Source organism: Mya arenaria, chromosome 15 (genome assembly GCF_026914265.1).
Source record: "Mya arenaria isolate MELC-2E11 chromosome 15, ASM2691426v1".
NCBI lineage: Eukaryota > Metazoa > Mollusca > Bivalvia > Myida > Myidae > Mya > Mya arenaria.
This window is the reverse complement of record NC_069136.1, coordinates 11,260,821-11,282,471: the sequence shown is the minus strand read 5'-3', so window position 1 is coordinate 11,282,471 and position 21,651 is coordinate 11,260,821. Positions and strand designations below refer to the sequence as shown.

The following is a 21,651-nucleotide window of genomic DNA, read 5'->3' as shown; positions in this document are numbered from 1 at the left end:
TGCATCTGGTGGGGACCCAATCAGTGATCCATCAATCTGCAGGCAAACACTCTACTGCAGGCTACATGCATCTGGCGGGGACCCAATCAGTGATCCCTCAATCTGCAGGCAAACACACTACTGCAGGCTACATGCATCTGGCGGGGACCCAATCAGTGATCCCTCAATCTGCAGGCAAACACTCTACTGCAGGCTACATGCATCTGGTGGGGACCCAATCAGTGATCCATCCATCTGCAGGCAAACACTCTACTGCAGGCTACATGCATCTGGCAGGGACCCAATCAGTGATCCATCAATCTGCAGGCAAACACTTTACTGCAGGCTACATGCATCTGGCGGGGACCCAATCAGTGATCCATCCATCTGCAGGCAAACACTCTACTGCAGGCTACATGCATCTGTTGGGGACCCAATCAGTGATCCATCCATCTGCAGGCAAACACTCTACTGCAGGCTACATGCATCTGGCAGGGACCCAATCAGTGATCCCTCGATCTGCAGGCAAACACTTTACTGCAGGCTACATGCATCTGGTGGGGACCCAATCAGTGATCCATCCATCTGCAGGCAAACACACTACTGCAGGCTACATGCATCTGTTGGGGACCCAATCAGTGATCCATCCATCTGCAGGCAAACACTCTACTGCAGGCTACATGCATCTGGCAGGGACCCAATCAGTGATCCCTCGATCTGCAGGCACACACTTTACTGCAGGCTACATGCATCTGGCGGGGACCCAATCAGTGATCCATCCATCTGCAGGCAAACACTCTACTGCAGGCTACATGCATCTGGTGGGGACCCAATCAGTGATCCATCCATCTGCAGGCAAACACTACTGCAGGCTACATGCATCTGGCGGGGACCCAATCAGTGATCCATCCATCTGCAGGCAAACACTCTACTGCAGGCTACATGCATCTGGTGGGGACCCAATCAGTGATCCATCCATCTGCAGGCAAACACTCTACTGCAGGCTACATGCATCTGGTGGGGACCCAATCAGTGATCCATCCATCTGCAGGCAAACACTACTGCAGGCTACATGCATCTGGCGGGGACCCAATCAGTGATCCATCCATCTGCAGGCAGGTTAAGTTTGCTACCAGTCTGTGTTGTTTTTGCTTGCTTCTCTGTAGTACATTGTTTCATTGGCAATGACCTTGTGCCTCTTTCAATACTTGGGTTGACTTTCATTTTTTATAATAGTTTTTGAATGTTTAATTTTTACACATATCTGATTATGATGGCACTGATACCATGCGATAAGCTCAATACATTTTCTTCAAACAAACAAAAATCAAATTCATAATAACTTTCATAACATCAATTCATAAAATAAAGCCATAATCAAGGAAATAAAAATGTTTATCTATAATCTCATGTCATGTTATGTAAAATACTATTGATCTGATTTAGAGGATTATTCTAAATCATTAAGCTGGATAGCGAAGAAAGCTTGAAGTTTATAAAATCACTCCCAAGTATGTTTCCTGTGTGAAAACAAATACTGATGTCCTGTTTCTAAGGCTATGAGAAAGTACCCCTAGTGAGGCTTGAACCCACAACCTTGGACGGGATGCGGACCTTTTAAAAGCACAATTCACAATTTGACATTTCCAAGGATGTGCCCTATTTAAGCATTTTCTGTAGGCTTCAAATATCACTGAACATTTCTTTTTTGGGTCCACCAAAGCCATCTTTCGCTTATTTTCCCTTTCAGGTTGGCTTTGCAGTTGTGTTACATGTATTCCACGTATTGCAAGGCAATCATTACGTAGACGGCATTTTTGGGGTACATACCAATGCCTGAAAAAGAAAACATAAACTTTAACGGAAATAATTGGAATGAGTCACTTATTATAAAAGTCTGAACAGTTATATTGAAAAGTATTCACAAAATCTTTATTGACACAATAATTCAAAGCGACACTCTCCCAGATTGACTGTTTTGACAACTTTTTGTTTTTGTTTTTAAATGAGCCAATTATAATAATATAAGAATGCTTACAATATATTACATCACAGTTTTTCATACTCAAGTTCGAATATTGATATTTTATCGCTTAAACTGGTACTAATGCTTTCTTTAAGATCAAGAGCTGCCACAGACACAGCGTCCTCGTTTCCCTCCTCCCCACCCCACACACACTTTAAAAGTTGAATTTCATTTTTTTGTGAAACGTGCATGGATCACTGTAAAATGAGTTAACATGCAAAACCTTATCCATTTAAAAGAATAAAGGGGCAAATTTTGCGTTTCATGCAAGACAGAGTTATCATTCTTTATTGTATCAAGTCTCAATGCAATACAAGTAATAGTTACAGAGTTTTGGACTTATTTGTCAGTGTGTGTATACCACGTGATAAATTACGTAATATATGCTACATCGGAAGGCAATATTTTGCTTAAAATGAAGACTTAAATCAAAGATAACTTTTCTTTTACAACACTATTTTAAATGAAACAAAGGGCAGTCTATGCCGCTTAAAGAACCCCGCATTTTTTTATTAGCGACATTTGATAAAGTCATTATTTTCATCAAACACTTCGACAAACCTGTTTCCAAAATCATGTTTTGACAGTGCTCAGTCAGCCGGCCATATTGTGAAAAGGTTTGTCGAAGTGTTTAATGAAATTAAACTCCCGATCAAACTCTGGTGAAAGACCGAAGACAGGGCTCCGCAAGCGGCGTAGACTGCGCTTTGTTTCATTTAAAATGGTGAAGAAATAGGAAAGTTATCTTTGTTTAAAGTCTTAATTCGAGACATGGCATTGACTTCCGCCGTACCATTAATGACGCAATTTATCACTTGGTATACACACACTGTTTGTGAAAGCATGCAAAACATTAACCAGAATATCTAAGTAAACGAAAAGGGCAAAATTTATATTATATAGAAGATAGAGTTAACTTTAGAAGGTTTATTTAGAAGGTTGGATGGTTTGTAGCCCTTGTATAAAATTCAATGCAGTACATGAGGTTTTTGCTGAGATATTGCCTAAAATGTGGTCACATGCAGCAAAACCTTAATCAGACTTTCAAAGTCGAATAATAAAAGGCTATAATTAGCATTCGATGCAGAATAGAGTTATATCACTTGGGTATTGGTTACTTGGTTATTCAAGTAGGTCGGATGGTTTAGTACCTTCGTATTAAGTCTCAATGCAATACTTCATGCAAAAGCTTATCCAGAATTTCTAAGTTCAATACTAAAGTGCAATAATTTGCATTATATGCGAGTTGTCTTACTTAACTAATCAAGTAAGTTGGATAGTTGGAAGCACATTCCTAACGTTTCAATGCAATACTTGATGTTTTTGATGAGATATTGACTTAAATGTGGTAGCATGCAAAATTAATAAAAATTTCTCAGTCGAATAATCGCTATATTTTTTATTCAAAATAGAGTAATCTAACTTGGTTAATTAAGTAGGTTTGATGGTTGAGTACCATTGTATACAGTCTCAATGCAATGCATGAAAAATTTACTGCATCCCACCAGTTGATATTATAGAATTTAAAGAAATATCGTGTGCTTGGTAACCAAATACATGTTCAATACCCAGGTAATTTTCAATCCCGTTACCACCGGACCACTAGTATGACGCTCTATTAGTTAGAGAGCTATGTAAGTAAACCGGCAACCAATTGTGCCAACATTGCAGCTGATTGTTACGGACACACACAACAATATGCATGGTTATATACAAATAACTAAATATGTCATTCACAGAGAAGTGGTATGTTTGAGCACGGACATATAAACTATATGCGTGTACTTTTAGACATCTATTAATAAATAATGAAGTTTATAACAATATAATCTTTTATAAACTATAAATATTTGGTTTAATTTTATCTTTTATAAGTTATAATACATAATGAAGTTTACAAATATACTGAGTTAAGAGCTGAAGAAAGTCTAACATATTATTAGTCTATGTACAGTTAGATTTAGACTTATTTGTATTTGTCACTAAACTCTGAAACAACTAATGTTTACTGTATCAACATCTGTCAAATGGCAGGCAATTTTATCCCACCAACTTAAATCTATTTAATTCCTCAATAGGGCTATTTCTATACCATATTTTATATTTCACTAAAACATTTCAAGCTTAAAAATAACACTTACACACAAATAGTTAGACCATCATTCTGTTTTTGGTAGAACACATCGACTTGTTCTTCGAACATTTCCATGGACGGCTATTATGGACTATTTTCTTATAACGGACGTATTATTTCCGATGTCAATTCTGTTGGGCAATGGCCGAGATATTCCGATAACTGAAATATTTTATCTAGTTAAAAACAAGGGAAGTCACTCTTATTGACTAGAAAAACATGCACGGATGATGATCAAATTAATGAAGATCTATACCAGTGTGTATATACCACGTGTTAAATTGCGTCATAAATGCTACGTCGGAAGGCAAAATTTTGCTTCGAATGAAGACTTTAAAACATATAACATCACTATTTCTTCATCATTTTAAATGAAACTTAGCGCAGTCAACGCCGCTGACGGAGCCCCGTCTTCCTTTTTTTACCATAGTTTGATTGAGAGTTTCCGGCAGGGCCCTGTCAGCGGCGTTGACTGCGCTATGTTTCATTTAAAATGGTGAAGAAATAGTGAAGTTATCTTCGTTTAAAGTCTTCCTCCGAAGCAAAAGGTTGCCTTCCGACGTAGCATTTATGACGCAATTTATCAAATGGTATACACACAGTGTAAGTGTATGCACTTATTTGTATGCATTTATTTGTTGACCAAGGAGAACCGGGTGTAGACTAGTTAATCCTGGCCCAACTGCCTATTGGTCCTTTGTTTCGTCCATGGCATTTCCATGCATGTGTTATATATTTATATTGCAATACATGTATATCTGTTAATGGTTTCTTTGATGTATTTTACTGTTTAACAATTTTTCTGTATACCTGGCAAGTAACGTTGAATACCATGATGGGGGGTGTTTGTACCTAATACACGATTACATTCAAATGTTCGACCCTTTGGAACGCTCTTTCGGAAATATTTGGTAAAACTGCGATAACTCAATGACGAACGAGCCAGACCTAAAACTAAGAGTTATCCGATGTTTCGAGTTGCACAGAGTTTCCATCTTAGTCGTTTATGATATGCCTTGCTTTTAAAGTTTGCATTCAAAACCCGTCAAGTAGAATTATACCATGTTTTCAATCTTTTTTAAAATTCTTTTATTTTATCATTAAAAAGCATCACACAATTAGTAATAGTTATTATATAATTCATTCCGGCCAATAAAGGTCATACCGAACGTGTATTTACCCTGGCACCGTTTATTTTTTACGTTTTGCAAATCGCTCACATGTTCAAAGGCTGTCGCATACTAAATTTGAAAATGTGAAGATAAAACAAAACAGTAAATGAATAGCACATTTACACATTCAGAAATAACAAATTGCTGTTAAGAAAAAATACATTTTTTAAACAGCCAACAAGGAGTTATGTAGAATAACAAACTAAATCAAACAAATTAACATGCACTTTTAAAAGATGAACATACTATGAATCGAATTATGGTCCAACTCAAAAGTATCATTAGCCCAAACAGTAAAAAATCATCTATCGAACAGGTAATTTCTAGTTTTTAAAATCATTATCAAGGTCTTCGCACTGACTAAAAACATCTCTTTATTGGACTGAACAAATATCGATTTGTTTTGATTGCACAGATTAAAATCGTTATTATTAATTTCACAAGCTTTTGCAGTCATAACTGTTCTGAAACATTTTCGTACTTGCCAGTTTCTAGTCTTAACGGGGGCAAACCCACATCTGAACTAAGATGAGGTGGATCTATGTTTAAAATGTATTTGTGTCTTATTAAACAGTTTTAGGTTCTAACCTTGTTAAGCCCTCTTCCTGGGCACCTGCATCTCTATTAATAGTATCTTTACACACGGTGGTAAACGTTTGCATTGAGAAGAAATGCACGTTCTTACCGAAGTTTTTTTGCAGAGTTGGGGAACTGCGGGTCCCTAACCTCATTCGTATCTACATATTATTAGAATTCTCCCACGCTGTTTAAAAATTGTATATACTATTCATTCTCTTCCAGAGATTTTGATAATTGTCATAATGTTGCAATTTCTGTTTTAAAATTGATTCTTATTGGCACAATCATGATTCTCTGTTATTTGACAGCAATAATACCTTAACTCTTGTTTACTTTGTTGTCATATTTTTATTTATTATGGGACTTCACAATGCATCGTTATACTTCCTATTTATAATTTCCTCATGTTTTTTTATCCTTGTTTTTATTCATAGTATGTCATATCTTTGAAACATTGACATTGGGCGGTATATGCTGGTATGCACTGAGGACTATGCCCCAGCTATCAATGACACGGGCGGTATATGCTGGTGTGAACTGAGGACTAAGCCCCAGCTATCAATGACAGGGGCGGTATATGCTGGTGTATACTGAGGACTAGGCCCCAGCTATCAATGACAGTGCCGGTATATGCTGGTGTGAACTAAGGACTAGGCCCCAGCTGCCAATGACAGGGGCGATAACAGGGGCGGTATATGCTGGTGTGCACTGAGGACTATGCCCCAACTATCAATGACAGGGGCGGTATATGCTGGTGTGCACTGAGGACTAGGCCCCAGCTATCAATGACAGGGGCAATGACAGGGGCGGTATATGCTGGTGTGCACTGAGGACTATGCCTCAGCTATCAATGACAGGTGCGGTATATGCTGGTGTGCACTGAGGACTATGCATCAGCTATCAATGACAGGGGCGGTATATGCTGGTGTGAACTGAGGACTATGCCCCAGCTATCAATGACAGTGGCGATGACAGGGGCTTTATATGCTGGTGTGTACTGAAGACTATGCCCCATCTATCAATAACAGGGGCGATTACAGGGGCGATATATGCTGGTGTGTACTGCGGACTATGCCCCAGCTATCAATGACAGGGGGGTATATGCTGGTGTGAACTAAGGACTATGCCCCAGCTATCAATGAAGGGGACGGTATATGCTGGTGTGAACTGAGGACTATGCCCCAGCTATCAATGAAGGGGGCGGTCTATGCTGGTGTGAACTAAGGACTAGGCACCAGCTGCCAATGACAGAGGCGATAACAGGGGCGGTATATGCTGATGTGCATTGAGGACTATGTCCCAACTATCAATGACAGGGGCGGTATATGCTGGTGTGCACTGAGGACTAGACCCCAGCTATCAATGACAGGGGCGATGACAGGGGCGGTATATGCTTGTGTGCACTGAGGACTGTGCCCCAGCTATCAACGACAGGTGCGGTAGATGCTGGTGTGCACTGAGGACTATGCCCCAGCTATCAATGACAGGGCCGGTATATGTTGATTTGTACTAAGGACTATGCCCCAGCTATCAATGAAAGGGGCGGTATATGCTGGTGTGCACTGAGGACTAGGCCCCAGCTATCAATGACAGGGGCGATGACAGGGGCGGTATATGCTTGTGTGCACTGAGGACTGTGCCCCAGCTATCAACGACAGGTGCGGTAGATGCTGGTGTGCACTGAGGACTATGCCCCAGCTATCAATGACAGGGCCGGTATATGCTGATGTGTACTAAGGACTATGCCCCAGCTATCAATGAAAGGGGCGGTATATGCTGGTGTGTACTAAGGACTATGCCCCAACTGTTAATGGCAGGGGCGGTATATGCTTGTGTGCACTGAGGACTATGCCCCGGTCGTCAATGAAGTCGGCGGTCTATGCTGGTGTGTACTGAGTAGTAGGACCTAGCTGTCAGTGAAGGGGATGGTGTATGCTGGTGTGCATATCATTGACATTGGAGGTACATGCGGGTATGCACTGAGGACTATGCCCCAGCTATCAATGACAGGGGTGGTATATGCTGGTGTGTACTGAGGACTTTGCCCCAGCTATCAATGACAGGGGCGGTTTATGCTGGTGTGCACTGAGGACTTTGCCCCAGCTATTAATGACAGGGGCGGTATATGCTGGTGTGTACTAAGGACTATGCCTCAGCTATTAATGACAAGGGCGGTAAATGCTTGTGTGCTCTGAGGAGTAGGCCCCAGCTATCAATTTAAGGTGGCGGTATATGCTGGTGTGCACTAAGGACTATGCCCCGGCTGTCAATGAAGGGGGCGGTATATGCTGATGTGTACTGAGGACTAGGCCCCAGCTGTCAATTACAGGGGCGGTATATGCTGGTGTGTACTGAGGATTATGCCCCGGCTGTCAATGAAGGGGGCGGTATATGCTGATGTGTACTGAGGACTAGGCCCCAGCTGTCAATTACAGGGGCGGTATATGCTGGTGTGTACTGAGGACTATGCCCCAGCTATCAATGAGAGGGGCGGTATATGCTGGTGTGTACTGAGGACTAGGCCTTAGCTATCAATAAAAGGGGGCGGTATATGCTGGTGTGTACTGAGGACTAGGCCCCAGCTGTCAATGACAGGGGCGGTATATGCTGGTGTGTACTGAGGACTAGGCCCCAGCTGTCAGTGAAGGGGATGGTGTATGCTGGTGTGCATATCATTGACATTGGAGGTACATGCGGGTATGCACTGAGGACTATGCCCCAGCTATCAATGACAGGGGTGGTATATGCTGGTGTGTACTGAGGACTTTGCCCCAGCTATCAATGACAGGGGCGGTTTATGCTGGTGTGCACTGAGGACTTTGCCCCAGCTATTAATGACAGGGGCGGTATATGCTGGTGTGTACTAAGGACTATGCCTCAGCTATTAATGACAAGGGCGGTAAATGCTTGTGTGCTCTGAGGAGTAGGCCCCAGCTATCAATTTAAGGTGGCGGTATATGCTGGTGTGCACTAAGGACTATGCCCCGGCTGTCAATGAAGGGGGCGGTATATGCTGATGTGTACTGAGGACTAGGCCCCAGCTGTCAATTACAGGGGCGGTATATGCTGGTGTGTACTGAGGACTATGCCCCGGCTGTCAATGAAGGGGGCGGTATATGCTGATGTGTACTGAGGACTAGGCCCCAGCTGTCAATTACAGGGGCGGTATATGCTGGTGTGTACTGAGGACTATGCCCCAGCTATCAATGTGAGGGGCGGTATATGCTGGTGTGTACTGAGGACTATGCCTTAGCTATCAATAAAAGGGGGCGGTATATGCTGATGTGTACTGAGGACTAGGCCCCAGCTGTCAATTACAGGGGCGGTATATGCTGGTGTGTACTGAGGACTATGCCTTAGCTATCAATAAAAGGGGGCGGTATATGCTGATGTGTACTGAGGACTAGGCCCCAGCTGTCAATTACAGGGGCGGTATATGCTGGTGTGTACTGAGGACTATGCCCCAGCTATCAATGTGAGGGGCGGTATATGCTGGTGTGTACTGAGGACTATGCACCGGCTGTCAATTAAGGGGGCGTATATGCTGGTGTGTACTGAGGACTATGCACCGGCTGTCAATGACAGGGGCGATATATGCTGGTGTGTACTGAGGACTATGCACCGGCTGTCAATTAAGGGGGCGTATATGCTGGTGTGTACTGAGGACTATGCACCGGCTGTCAATTAAGGGGGCGTATATGCTGGTGTGTACTGAGGACTATGCACCGGCTGTCAATGACAGGGGCGATATATGCTGGTGTGTACTGAGGACTAGGCCCCAGCTATCAATGACAGGGGCGGTCTATACTGGTGTGCACTGATGACTATGCCCCAGCTATCAATGGCAGGGATGGTATATGCTGGTGTGTACTAAGGACTAGTGCGTGGAATAATGACCTGGTTTGATTCTTTTTATTTTATTTTTTTGTTAGATAATAGATACAAATAAGTCAAACTTACAGAAAATGAAAACAACGTTACTTAGATAGTACAGTGATTGTATTTCAGAATAATTTTGAACATGGAATTTCTGAAGCTCAGACATAACGTTAACCATACGTCATGTTAAATAACAAATGGATTGGGGTGTTGATGTCATTATCGGTGTATGCACGCAGTTGGGTTAGTTAAAACTTAAAAGGTGTGGAATAAGCTTTTATATCCCTGATAATGACATCAATCACGCAATTTATTACTTATATTTACACCAATCGTTAATTATTTCATTCAAAAATTGATTGAAAATACGTCATTTCTTTTAAGAAAACCTTTCAGTTTTTCTTTGTCACCCTTTCTGTAAATATAACGACCCGACCTTAACCGGAAACAGTTTATCAAATGACGTCACAATAATGGGGGAAAAAACAATCACCTCAAATCATCATTAAACGTAAAATTGAAACACTAATCACAAAAATGCATCAACATATCATAAATTTACACTTTCTTACAATTTGAATTAAGTTTTTCCGGCCCTGCAAAACCATACACATAATGACCAGACTAACAATTTTCAATTTACATGTATATTGTTATGCGATGACTGACGATCCGAACATATCCGAAGATTTTGCGTTCAGCGGATAATAATCGCAAAAGCCAAAAGGCAGTTCATGTAAGGCATGGAAGTTGGGGTGTAAATATTCAAAAGTACGCGAAGTTAAAACATACACTACTAAAGTATACAGTCATTGACTAATGGCAAAATGAACGTCCAGTGATATATTTTGCAGAAAGTGATTATCACTTAATGTGGACCAGAAAACGGGATATACACCAACAAGTGCAAGGGTTATAACTAAGTGTGGATGGTGTATGACTTGTAGATGTGCAAGCAAACTTTTAATATGAAAATTATAACAACAAATCCACCGCATGCACCTTAGCAACAGTTTCAAGGGACTCGTTCACAGATTGTAAATTGGTGACATTTTTTGTTTAAATTGGAATATTTAACTGATTTTTATGAACGCACACCAAACAGCAACTGGCAGAATTTGAACACAGTTTCTAAATCCAAGTCTAAACAATTCAAATTTTAACAGCGTTACTAACCCTTTTAAGCAAAAAAGAGCATTTTTATGTCATTTTTTATATTTACTACAGAGTTCTAATTTGATGACATTTTATCATTAAACTAAGCCTTCTGTTTATACTTTAAACGAAAAAGTATTACTCTTGATGTCTGACCCTATTAAAGGTGAACGAAGAGTTATTTCAAACACTAAATACTTGTTCTTACTCCTTTTCTTGCAGTACGGTATGCAAAACATTATGGAGAATACTTTGTAGAAAAGTTGAAATGAGGTCCAAGCATCTTAACAAGCTCGTCATTATAAGGCTTATAAAATTCTTCTAACATTCTTTTGGTGGAATTCCACATCCTAGCCGGATATTGTCTCGTATTTTTTTACTGTATAGTTAGTGTTCAGGGCTTTATAAAATTCCTCTGTCACGGGAGCTGAAACACAGAGAAGATGTTGAATAGCAGAAAAAAATGGAAAGAAGTACACTTGCTAACATGACATGTCAAGTAACCGTTTTGTGTTGAAATGACCTAAATATGATGGCATGTTCATAACTTGCCACATCTTTCCTTTACAACAGGAGTTGGTAGAACATTATTAAAACATGATAAATGGCCAATACCTTAAAACTGCACTCTCACGGATATACCGTTTTTACAACTTTTTATTTCTTGTCTTGGAAAGAGCATTTTTTTGCTTAAGTATCTGCAAACCAATGATAAAAGATTGCTGACAAATGATCAGATCGCAGATTTTCATATATCCGTTCGAAAATTAATGTTTTAAGGCTAAAACCGTTACTAACGGTTTAAGTAAAATGCATAAAACATCAATTTTTGAACTTAAATATAAAAATCTGCGATCTTATGATTTGTCAGCAGTTTTATATAACTTGTTTCCATGCATTTTCGCAAAAATTGGCTCGCTCCAAGACACAACGTTCAAACTTAGTTCTCACAAAAGCCAATGTTGTCTAGTAAATAATGTTGGTTTATAACCTAAGCTTATGTTGTCCAGTTTGCGATTGTGGTTTCTGCCGAAAGCCAATGTTGTCTAGTTAGTTATGTTGGTTTATGGCCAAAGCTTATGTTGTCCAGTTTGCGATTGTGGTTTCTGCCGAAAGCCAATGTTGTCTAGTTAGTTATGTTGGTTTATACCCAAAGCTTATGTTGTCTAGGTAGATATGTTGGTCTATGCCCAAAGCTAATTTTGTCAAGTTAGATATGTCGAATAATGCCCAAAGCTTGAGTTGTCTAGAAAGCTATGTGTGTCTATGCCCAAAGCTAATGTTGTCTAGTAAGATATGTTGAATTATGCCCAAAGCTTAAGTTGTCCAGACAGCGTTGCTGGTTTATGCCCAAGGCTAATGTTGTCCAGTAAGATATGTCGAATATTGCCCAAAGCTTGAGTTGTCTAATCAGCTTTGTTGGTATATGAAAAAACCTAATGTTGTCCAGTTAGCGATGTTGGTTAATGCCCAAAACTTATGTTGTCCGGTAAGCTCTGTTGGTTCATGCCCACACCGATGTTGTCCACTTAGCGATGTTGGTTAATGCCCAAAACTAATGTTGTCCAGTAAGCTATATTGGTTAATGCCCAAAACTTTTGTTGTCTGGTAAGCTATGTAGGTTTATGCCCACACCAATGTTGTCTAGTTAGCTATGTTGGTTAATGCCCACACCAATTTTGTCCATAAGCTATGTTGGTTAATGCCCACACCAGTTTTGCCCTGTAAGCTATGTTGGTGAATGCCCACACTAATGTTGTCCAGTAAGCTATGTTGGTTTATGACCATACCAATGTTGTCCAGTAAGCGATGTTGGTTAATGCCCAAAACTAATGTTGTCCAGTAAGCTATGTTGGTTTATTCCCACACCAATGTTGTCCAGTAAGCTATGTTGCTTAATGCCTAAAACTAATGTTGTCCAGTAAGCTATGTTGGTTAATGCCCAAAACTTTTGTTGTCTGGTCAGCTATGTTGGTTTATGCACACACCAATTTTGTCTAGTTAGCTATGTTGGTTTATGCCCAAATCTTATGTTGTATAGTCTGCTATCTTGGTTTAAATCAAAAGCTAATGTTATAGAGTAAACTTCGTTGGTTTATGCCACAAGCTAATGTTATCGTGTAAGCTGTGTTGGTTTATATTACAAACCAATGTTTTCTAGTTAGCTGTGTTGATTTATACCCAAAGCTTATATTGTCTACTTATATTATGCCCAATGCTAATGTTGTCCAGTTAGCGCTGTCGGTTGATGCCCAAAGCCTATGTTGTCTGACTAGCTATGTTGGTTAATGAACAAATTTAATGTTGACCGGTTAGCTATATTGTTTATGCCAAAATTTAATGTTGTCTAGTAAGCTATGTTCGATAATGCCCAACGCTAATGCTTTCCAATTAAAGATGGTGGTTTCAAAAATCAATGTTGTCCAGTTGGCGATGGTGGTTTATAACCAAGCCAATGTTGTTTAGTTAGCTGAATTGGTCTATGCCCAAAGCTTATGTTGGTAGCTGAGTTGGTTTATGCCCAAAGCTTGTGTTGTCCAGTTAGCGATGTCGGTTAATGCCCACAACTAATGTTGTCCAGTAAACTATGCTGGTTAATGCCCAAAGCTAATGTTGTCCAGTTAGCGATGTCGGTTAATGCCCAAAACTAATGTTGTTCAGAAAACTATGCTGGTTAATGCCCAAAGCTAAATGTTGTCTAGTTAGCTGTGATGGTTAATGCCCAAAACTAATGGTGTCCAGTAAACTATGCTGGTTAATGCCCAAAGCTAAATGTTGTCTAGTTAGCTGTGATGGTTAATGCCCAAAACTAATGGTGTCCAGTAAACTATGCTGGTTAATGCCCAAAGCTAAATGTTGTCTAGTTAGCTGTGATGGTTAATGCCCAAAACTATTGGTGTCCAGTAAACTATGCTGGTTAATGCCCAAAGCTATTGTTGTCTAGTTAGCTGTGATGGTTAATGCCCAAAACTAATGGTGTCCAGTAAACAATGCTGGTGTATGCCCAAAGCTAAATGTTGTCTAGTTAGCTGTGATGGTTAATGCCCAAAACTAATCTTGTCCAGTAAACTATGCTGGTTAATGCCCAAAGCTAATGTTGTCTAGTTAGCTGTGATTGTTAATGCCCAAAACTAATGTTGTCCAGTAAACTATGCTGGTTAATGCCCAAAGCTATTGTTGTCTAGTTAGCTGTGATGGTTAATGCCCAAAACTAATGGTGTCCAGTAAACAATGCTGGTTTATGCCCAAAGCTATTGTTGTCTGGTTAGCTGTGATGGTTAATGCCCAAAACTAATGTTGTCCAGTAAACTATGCTGGTTAATGCCCAAAGCTATTGTTGTCTAGTTAGCTGTGATGGTTAATGCCCAAAACTAATGTTGTCCAGTAAACTATGCTGGTTAATGCCCAAAGCTATTGTTGTCTAGTTAGCTGTGATGGTTAATGCCCAAAACTAATGTTGTCCAGTGAACTATGCTGGTTAATGCCCAAAGCTATTGTTGTCTAGTTGGCTGTGATGGTTTATGTCAAAAGCTAAGGTTGTGAAAAATCTTTTTTTCGGTTATATGCCTTTGCCAATTAAGAAATAAACTAATTCTCGAGTTGGTTTGTTTTTTCCATAGTTTTATTTAGTAGAGGTCAATCCCAGAACGAGGCTGCTCGTCCTACGGAAAGACCCTCCATTGGCGTACAACGCCATTTGACCAGAATTCTATCTAAGTTCACGTTGTTTACAAATATGACGGCACATGAATATTAATGAAAAGATTTAGCTTTTTACTTTTTACTTCATAATGTATTACTTTTTGTCTTTCTGAAATGAGGAATTTCAGAGGCTCATTTGATGAAATTCAGGGTCCGCCGCGCGTAGTGGTTACGACATGTGAGGGTTAAAATGCCCCGGCTATTTAATACTTTAGCGAATACTATAATAATTTACTACAACTTTTAACATATGTATTTTGGTAATCGAGTATTCGAATATTCGTTCGAAAGAATTACCGAATATTCGAATATCAATTTTGCCATTCGTTTGCATCCCTAGTTATATTATATAATCTGTTTTAAAATCATGGGATTGCTTACACATGACACAATAGGGGTATGAACGCAATTGGGCTGGTCAAAGTACGCGTGGAGTCCTTCGGACTTCACACACTTAGACCAGCCCAATTGCGTTCATACCATGATAATGACATCAACCTTGCAATTCATTCCTTAACACATCTTAATGTTTAATGTATTAACGTTGACATTTTGTGTTTATGTTTTTGTGTATTGGCTTTAAAACTATTTATACCATTTGTAATTGGCCAAAGGCAAAATGTAGATGTGCAAATAAAACCTGAAACCTCAATTCTTTATTCCAGATATTAAATTATTTATTGAACTGTGTTGTAATTCAGGTTTGCTGTAGGTTGCTTTTTCTCGGTTGCGTTTGTTAGGCTGAACATCATATTATTTCAGTAGTCTCTTCTTTATAAAATTAATTACCTTTAATCTAGTATGTGCATTTAAGACACAACACACCACTGAGAGTCATATGACATTATAAGGACCGGCCTGTCAGCCACCGAAAGTGTATATGGACCGAGGCGGTCCTTATAATGCCATTTGGCCCGAAGTCTTGTGCTATATTTCTTTAGATTGTACCAAACACTTTATATTACCATTCATTATTTTAAAAGCGCCTTTGATGTTTTATTGAACAAATAAATTAATGGTTACTTCCGACAATTATTTGCCGTTGTGAAAGTCGCAAGTCGTTCTCACCATTTTTATGGCGTCAGCGGTCCATATTTTTTTTTGGCGAGGTCCGGACAGGTCAAAAATATGACATGGACCGCTGCCGTCATAAAACTGGATTGTTTAATGAAATACCCTGATATAAGGACCGATCGATATAATATAAACATACAAGGGACACATTTCTGTAAGGTATAATATAAATAAATAGAACACTGTTTACTCACAAATTTCCAGAAACTTAAACGTCCTGTGCAAACACTCGTCATAATTGATCTTGCAGTCATCCAGCTTTAGGACAAGAATTTGTTCCTTAGGGAAAACTCGGTAAAACTCTCCAAGATGAACGTAGTAGAGCCCTTTCCAAATTTGCTGTAAGAAATTGTGTATGTTACGATAATTTTTGCGTAAAACATGTCAATTACGGTTATAATCAGATTCTGTATAATTGACAAAAGCGTCTTAATATAATAATATATCATAAGGTAATGAATGATCATTTGCTTTTTTTCTTTTTGCGTATTCAAAACATATATTAAGCCATTTACCTGATTTAAGAACAGAACAGACAGTTGATTCGACTTATAAAAGATATTACATCTTAATACATACGGTAATATTTATATAAACATGTCCTTAAGTGTTCGTGTTTTATTGACCCTTAACGGTACAATACACCAGATTGGCACCAAAAAAGTTCTTTTCTGTAACGAATATCAGGACAATCATTTAATAAAATGTTTTACTCTTTATTTAATATTTAAGCTATATACCTAACTTGGTAACACGTGATAACATCGACTAGCCAATCACGCATAAGGAATGAATTCTACTAGGACATACCTAGTAATCTTTTCTAATGGAAAAATACGAAAAAACTGCGAAAGATAAATTAATTTTAATCTATGTGGTACTTCAGTTAGTAAGTTTCAATGCATTGTACATATCGATACCAACTTTATGTCAGTTTTCGACAATTTTCTTTTTTGTCGGCTATTTCATCATACGCAGTGATGCCCCTTTAATCCGCAATACACAGCGTCACTGTGCATGATGTTGCAGCATAAATTGCTAAGTAGGTTAACACACAGCATATTGTAAGAATGCAATATTTGACTCAATGGTCTCAACAGTTGGGTATGTACATACCCCTATACTAGATTGTTCCGGCTTTTTCGTATTCACACAATATCTATCTGTATGTGTACGCCTACACTCTTCGAATAAATCTTTCATTTTCGATACAACTCCATGAAATTTGGCCGAAGTCTGGTTTCGAGCAAAGTAGTTATATTCGGAGAAAAGCCTGAAACAAAAGAGCATTTTACGGGCATTTAACACGTGTACTATTGTAGTTGGTGCTCACATACACTTGCCATACAACACATGTTCATGTTGTGTGCATGCATTCTCAATTATTTGATTAAAGGTGTAATAACTCAGTATGTTGTCTTCTTATGAATTCAGATTGTTCGATTATGTCCATTCATTTTACAAATGGAATTATTCGCAAGGAAATTGGTAGATAGGCCCTTCTTTATTCCTTTTTTGTGTTTGCATACGTGTGTGGGTCAATGACATTTTTCAAATCTTCTGTTGTAATATGTTTCGTAGATCAATTCTGACGAATGCATCTAAAATTGTTTCACAGAGAACATGTCAGTCATTTTTTCCCAACCAAGTGTTCCTTGTTAAACTAGTATCATTAAAAAAGGGTACTGTATTAAACTTGGTGTTTGCATTCTTATGTGGGCCGATCACAATCGAGGATTTGTTTTCAATTTTTTGTTCATTAAATAACACAAAATAAATTAGGGTCTATTTTTTCTGTAGGTCGCCAAAATTGAACATCAACATATACTCGATCGTCTCTCGTAAAAGTTCAGTAAAAATACTCACCTTTCCACAGGCTCGCGTAGAATCGCTATTATTTTTGCCTTTGGGTTAAGGAAATATATGTTGTCAGCATTGGTGAAATGGGGTTCCAAAAACGTATCATGGTTCGCTGGATCCAGCATCCAATACTCGTTGTATGTATTCATCGATGGATTCCCGTCACCTGAAAAAAGAAATGTCATTTCAGTGTAAAAGAACGCGTAGCACGAGTGAAATATTTACTTTTGGTAATCACGAGGTGAAATTTATTGTGAACTTACTATGTTACAAACAGTTTTTATTTTATGCTGAAAATGATTTAACATTACAGTTAATGGTAGTTTTTCAGAAAGGCTTATAAAACTGTATTGAAAGGTAACGTTACTTCGGAATGACGTCGTTGGAATTATTTTCAATTTCAAAACAGTTATAACTATCAAACTATCAAATGATATGTTCACTGTTTGAAACAGTGAAATATATTTTTCATTTTACCGAAAAATTTCTACAAACAATCGGAAGGCATGATTATGTATAATAAATGACAAAATAGTATCATTATGAACAAAACCAAATTAGTGACTGAGAAATACGTATTTAAACATCCAGTTGTCAATAGCTATGCTAAGTCAGTGTGTGTATATCACGTGATACTTTACGTCATAAATGCTACGTCAGAAGGCAAATTTTGCTTCGAATGATGTCTTATAACAAAGATAACTTTTCTTACTGTTCATTGTTTTAAATGAATAAAGGGCAGTCTATGCCGCCTATGGAGCACCGCCTTCAATGTCCTTTTACACGGCCTTGATAAAGTACACCTCGCGAGAATCGAACCCATGACGTATAAATAAACTATTAAACTTAAGAAAGGCAAAATTGACAATCTGTGAGAGTGCAGCTTGATTAAGAACAAATATATTCATATAAGGTCCGGATCTTAGTAGTAGCCATGAAACATTAAACACCGATACCTATTATCATCGGATGATATCCCTTGGAATCTGTTTTTGATATATTACCCTCGACGGCCGCCTGGAACCAATCCAAATAAAACTCAAAAGGTAAACCTGAAAGTAAATATAATAACACATATACAATGCACATTAAAGCCCACGTAGATACACTTCTTAAGTGAAATGCTTTGGCTGTCGTTTAAATACAATTTGACGTACCAAAAAATAGTGTTTGTTTCCGGTTTTTCGACCTACCCTATTTCGTCCGCTCTACGTAGCGTTATTTGTTTGTCAATGTTTGGACATTTTTCCCGTAGTTTTTTTTTATCAGGAAAGACGCTTTCGTGTATGGCTTTTATGAGTGCATTAGATACCTTAAACGAAAATCCAGACCAATATACGCCGATAGCATGTGTGACAATGATATTCATTCACAACTTTACATATAAAAAAATAAACACGTCGCCTACTTCTAGCAGTACAATTTCTTTGCTGTCCCCTAAACACTTGTTCACAAAGTTTCATATACCTAGTTTGCATACTTCTTCAGTTGGCTCAAGACCACAGTTATCTGCCCCCCGTTGACCAAAAAAGACCCGGATGTGAATACAGAAAAAAAGAATGTCTGCGTTCAAATATCAATATTTTATTAAAATTGAATGAAAAAGAAGCAAAAAAATGTTCTTTTTGCAGAGAACTTGACTGAATTTCCATTGCAGAAATTGATAGTTTTCAGTGTAAATATTGGAAAAATCATAGCTTGTGGAAGTCTGAAAATTAGTTGTTTGTAGCCGATTGACTCCTTTGCGGATGGGTTATGTATTTGAACTCAATTTTGACAGTCGGGTCAATGATCAACATGGTGTTTTCTTGTGATTATATTTTGTGTCTTGAATTGTTCTAGAGATGCCATGTCAGGTTAGTGTCTATATGAAACATATAGTAAAAATAACTGTGGTCTCACGCCAGTTATCGCAGGATCCATCTTTATCGGTTAAACGGAAACACAATCACACAACGGATGTATTTTCCGACAAACAAAGGATAAAATGAAATGCATAATCTTCTTCTTACCACATCATTACCAAGTTTTATCAATTTAGCTCGCGATCTTCTTTCGTTATCGCTGGATGCAGTCAAAGAGAGTGATATTTTCGAGGTTTTGTTGCCATAACAACCACAGCGGTTATCTGACAACAACAGTACATAATCTTCTAATGTCCCTTCATCCACACACTAAATGTCATGAATGAAACTTTCGTATACGTTTTGAGTTATGCCAAGATCAACAGAAACTTTTTCGTTTTCACAATTTGCTTTAGCCACCACAATTTTGTCCGAACAAAATTAAAATGACGTGCATAATCTCCTTATGGCCCTCTATCCACATATCAATTTTCATAAATCTAGTATACATACTTCTTGAATAAGTGCAGGATCGTCAAAATGGTATATTCACTATAATTATTGCCATAGCAACCATATTTTTTATGCAGCTAAGACTAAAATGGCGTGCATAATATCTTAATCAACCTCTTCCCTTTAAACAGTTTGACTCCTAAAGTTGCAATAACCTAGCACACAGACAGACAGACGAACGGACGGAGGGAGGGAGGGTAAACCTGTTGTCTCCTCTGGTCAATTGATCATAATAATATCTGAGCTATGTAGTTTGGTAAGGTAATAAAGATTGATATATTAGTGGTTGGCTTAGATCATAGATGTACACTGTACTGAAACATTTATTCTGTTATAAGAAGCGACGATGGGGTGGGGGGTGTGTGTAAATTTTTAAAACGGCATTACTCGCCTAATGGCTGCATTGTGGCTTGACCACCGCTTTGACGCCATCGAGAATTATCATTTAAATATTTCAATTGTCAAATCATATAAAAACTTTTGAAATACACAATTTTCATTGACCATATTAAAAAATCATACTTATGTTTAAAATATACATAAATGTAGATATTGCTTATAAGTACACTCTTACTCCCAAATAAGATTTCTCACAATTAATAGTGTTGTTATAATATTCAAAAGGATGAATAAACGTCGAAAACAATGGTTCATATGATAGGCAGGATTGATTTTTATTCGATGAGATTAACAATTATATTGAAATATTGGTTTAACATATTACACTGTAGTGAACGAAAATGCACAAGTATTATATATAAAACAATGTTAATTGAAATTGCAAATAACCCTGGAAAAAACAACTGGGCGGTTATGGTGAAAAACATGTTATGCACTTTCGGTTTTCAAGACGTTTGGATAGCACAGGGTGTTGGTAACAATAATATACTCCTTAGCATATTTAACGTCGAGTTAAGGATACTTTTATTCAAACTTGGTATAGCAGATTAGAAAACTCAACTAGAGCAACTTTTTATAAAGTATTAGCAAATTTTGAAATGCAATCATATCTTAACCAAGTCAACATTCAGAAGTATAGAATAGCACATACAAAATTACGTTTGTCTTCACACCGGCTCGGTATTGAGACTGGTCAATGGAGAACGTGCCAAGGGAAGAACGGTTATGCGCTACATGCAATAAGTTAGAAGACGAATACCATTTCTTATTTGAATGCATACTGTATAATGATATACGATGTAAATATATCAAGCGTTACTATAGAGAAAAGCCAAGTATGTTTAAAACTATTCAGTTGTTAAAATCCAACAACGCAAACGTTGTGAGGAAATTAGCTGTATTTATCTTTAATGCTTTTGAAATAAGAAAGACACATACCCTAATCCAGGCCAATTAAGGGAAACTAAAATTGCTTTAATGCCGGTCGACCAAGATATTTAACCAGTTTCTTTAAAATCTTTATTCACTATTAAGGTTATAAACAGTATGTTATTATCAGATTGGTTAACTGAATTAAGATACAGTTGTTGTCTTATGATTTGTCCATTTGTTTAATAATTTAATTGATTTTATTTACGAACAGTTCTTTCTTAATTTCGATCATGGGCCATTTGCTCTTAATTGAATATGTATTTCCAAGCGGAAGTAATCCCTATAATAGGTATACAACAGAGAAAAATTTCAAAGTTGAAGTACTTTGAAAAGTATTTTGAATCATACAGATACAGTTGTTAACATTGTGATATAGATAAACCTATTTATAAATATGCTCCG

General features: G+C 38.1%; 1 protein-coding gene across 3 annotated transcripts in view; it reads right to left on the bottom strand.

The window, feature by feature from the left end:
* Positions 1–1,399: 1,399 nt before the first annotated feature.
* The window catches only part of LOC128218691 (carbohydrate sulfotransferase 15-like), a 43,967-nt gene continuing 23,715 nt past the window's right edge, over positions 1,400–21,651 (bottom strand). The window contains exons 3-8 of one of the 3 annotated variants that reach the window (XR_008258427.1): positions 18,517–18,612; positions 17,567–17,726; positions 16,817–16,973; positions 15,895–16,039; positions 4,147–4,301; positions 1,400–1,815 (exon numbers count right to left, since the gene is read on the bottom strand). Coding sequence is in view for 2 of the 3 variants with exons in the window: in XM_052926349.1 (XP_052782309.1) it covers positions 11,275–11,351; positions 15,895–16,039; positions 16,817–16,973; positions 17,567–17,726; positions 18,517–18,612 (635 nt within the window). In the remaining variant the exon portion in view is untranslated. Of the gene's footprint in view, positions 1,816–2,480; positions 4,302–9,421; positions 11,352–15,894; positions 16,040–16,816; positions 16,974–17,566; positions 17,727–18,516; positions 18,613–21,651 lie in introns of those variants that run through there. The other 2 variants (XM_052926351.1, XM_052926349.1) reach the window with 2 other exon arrangements.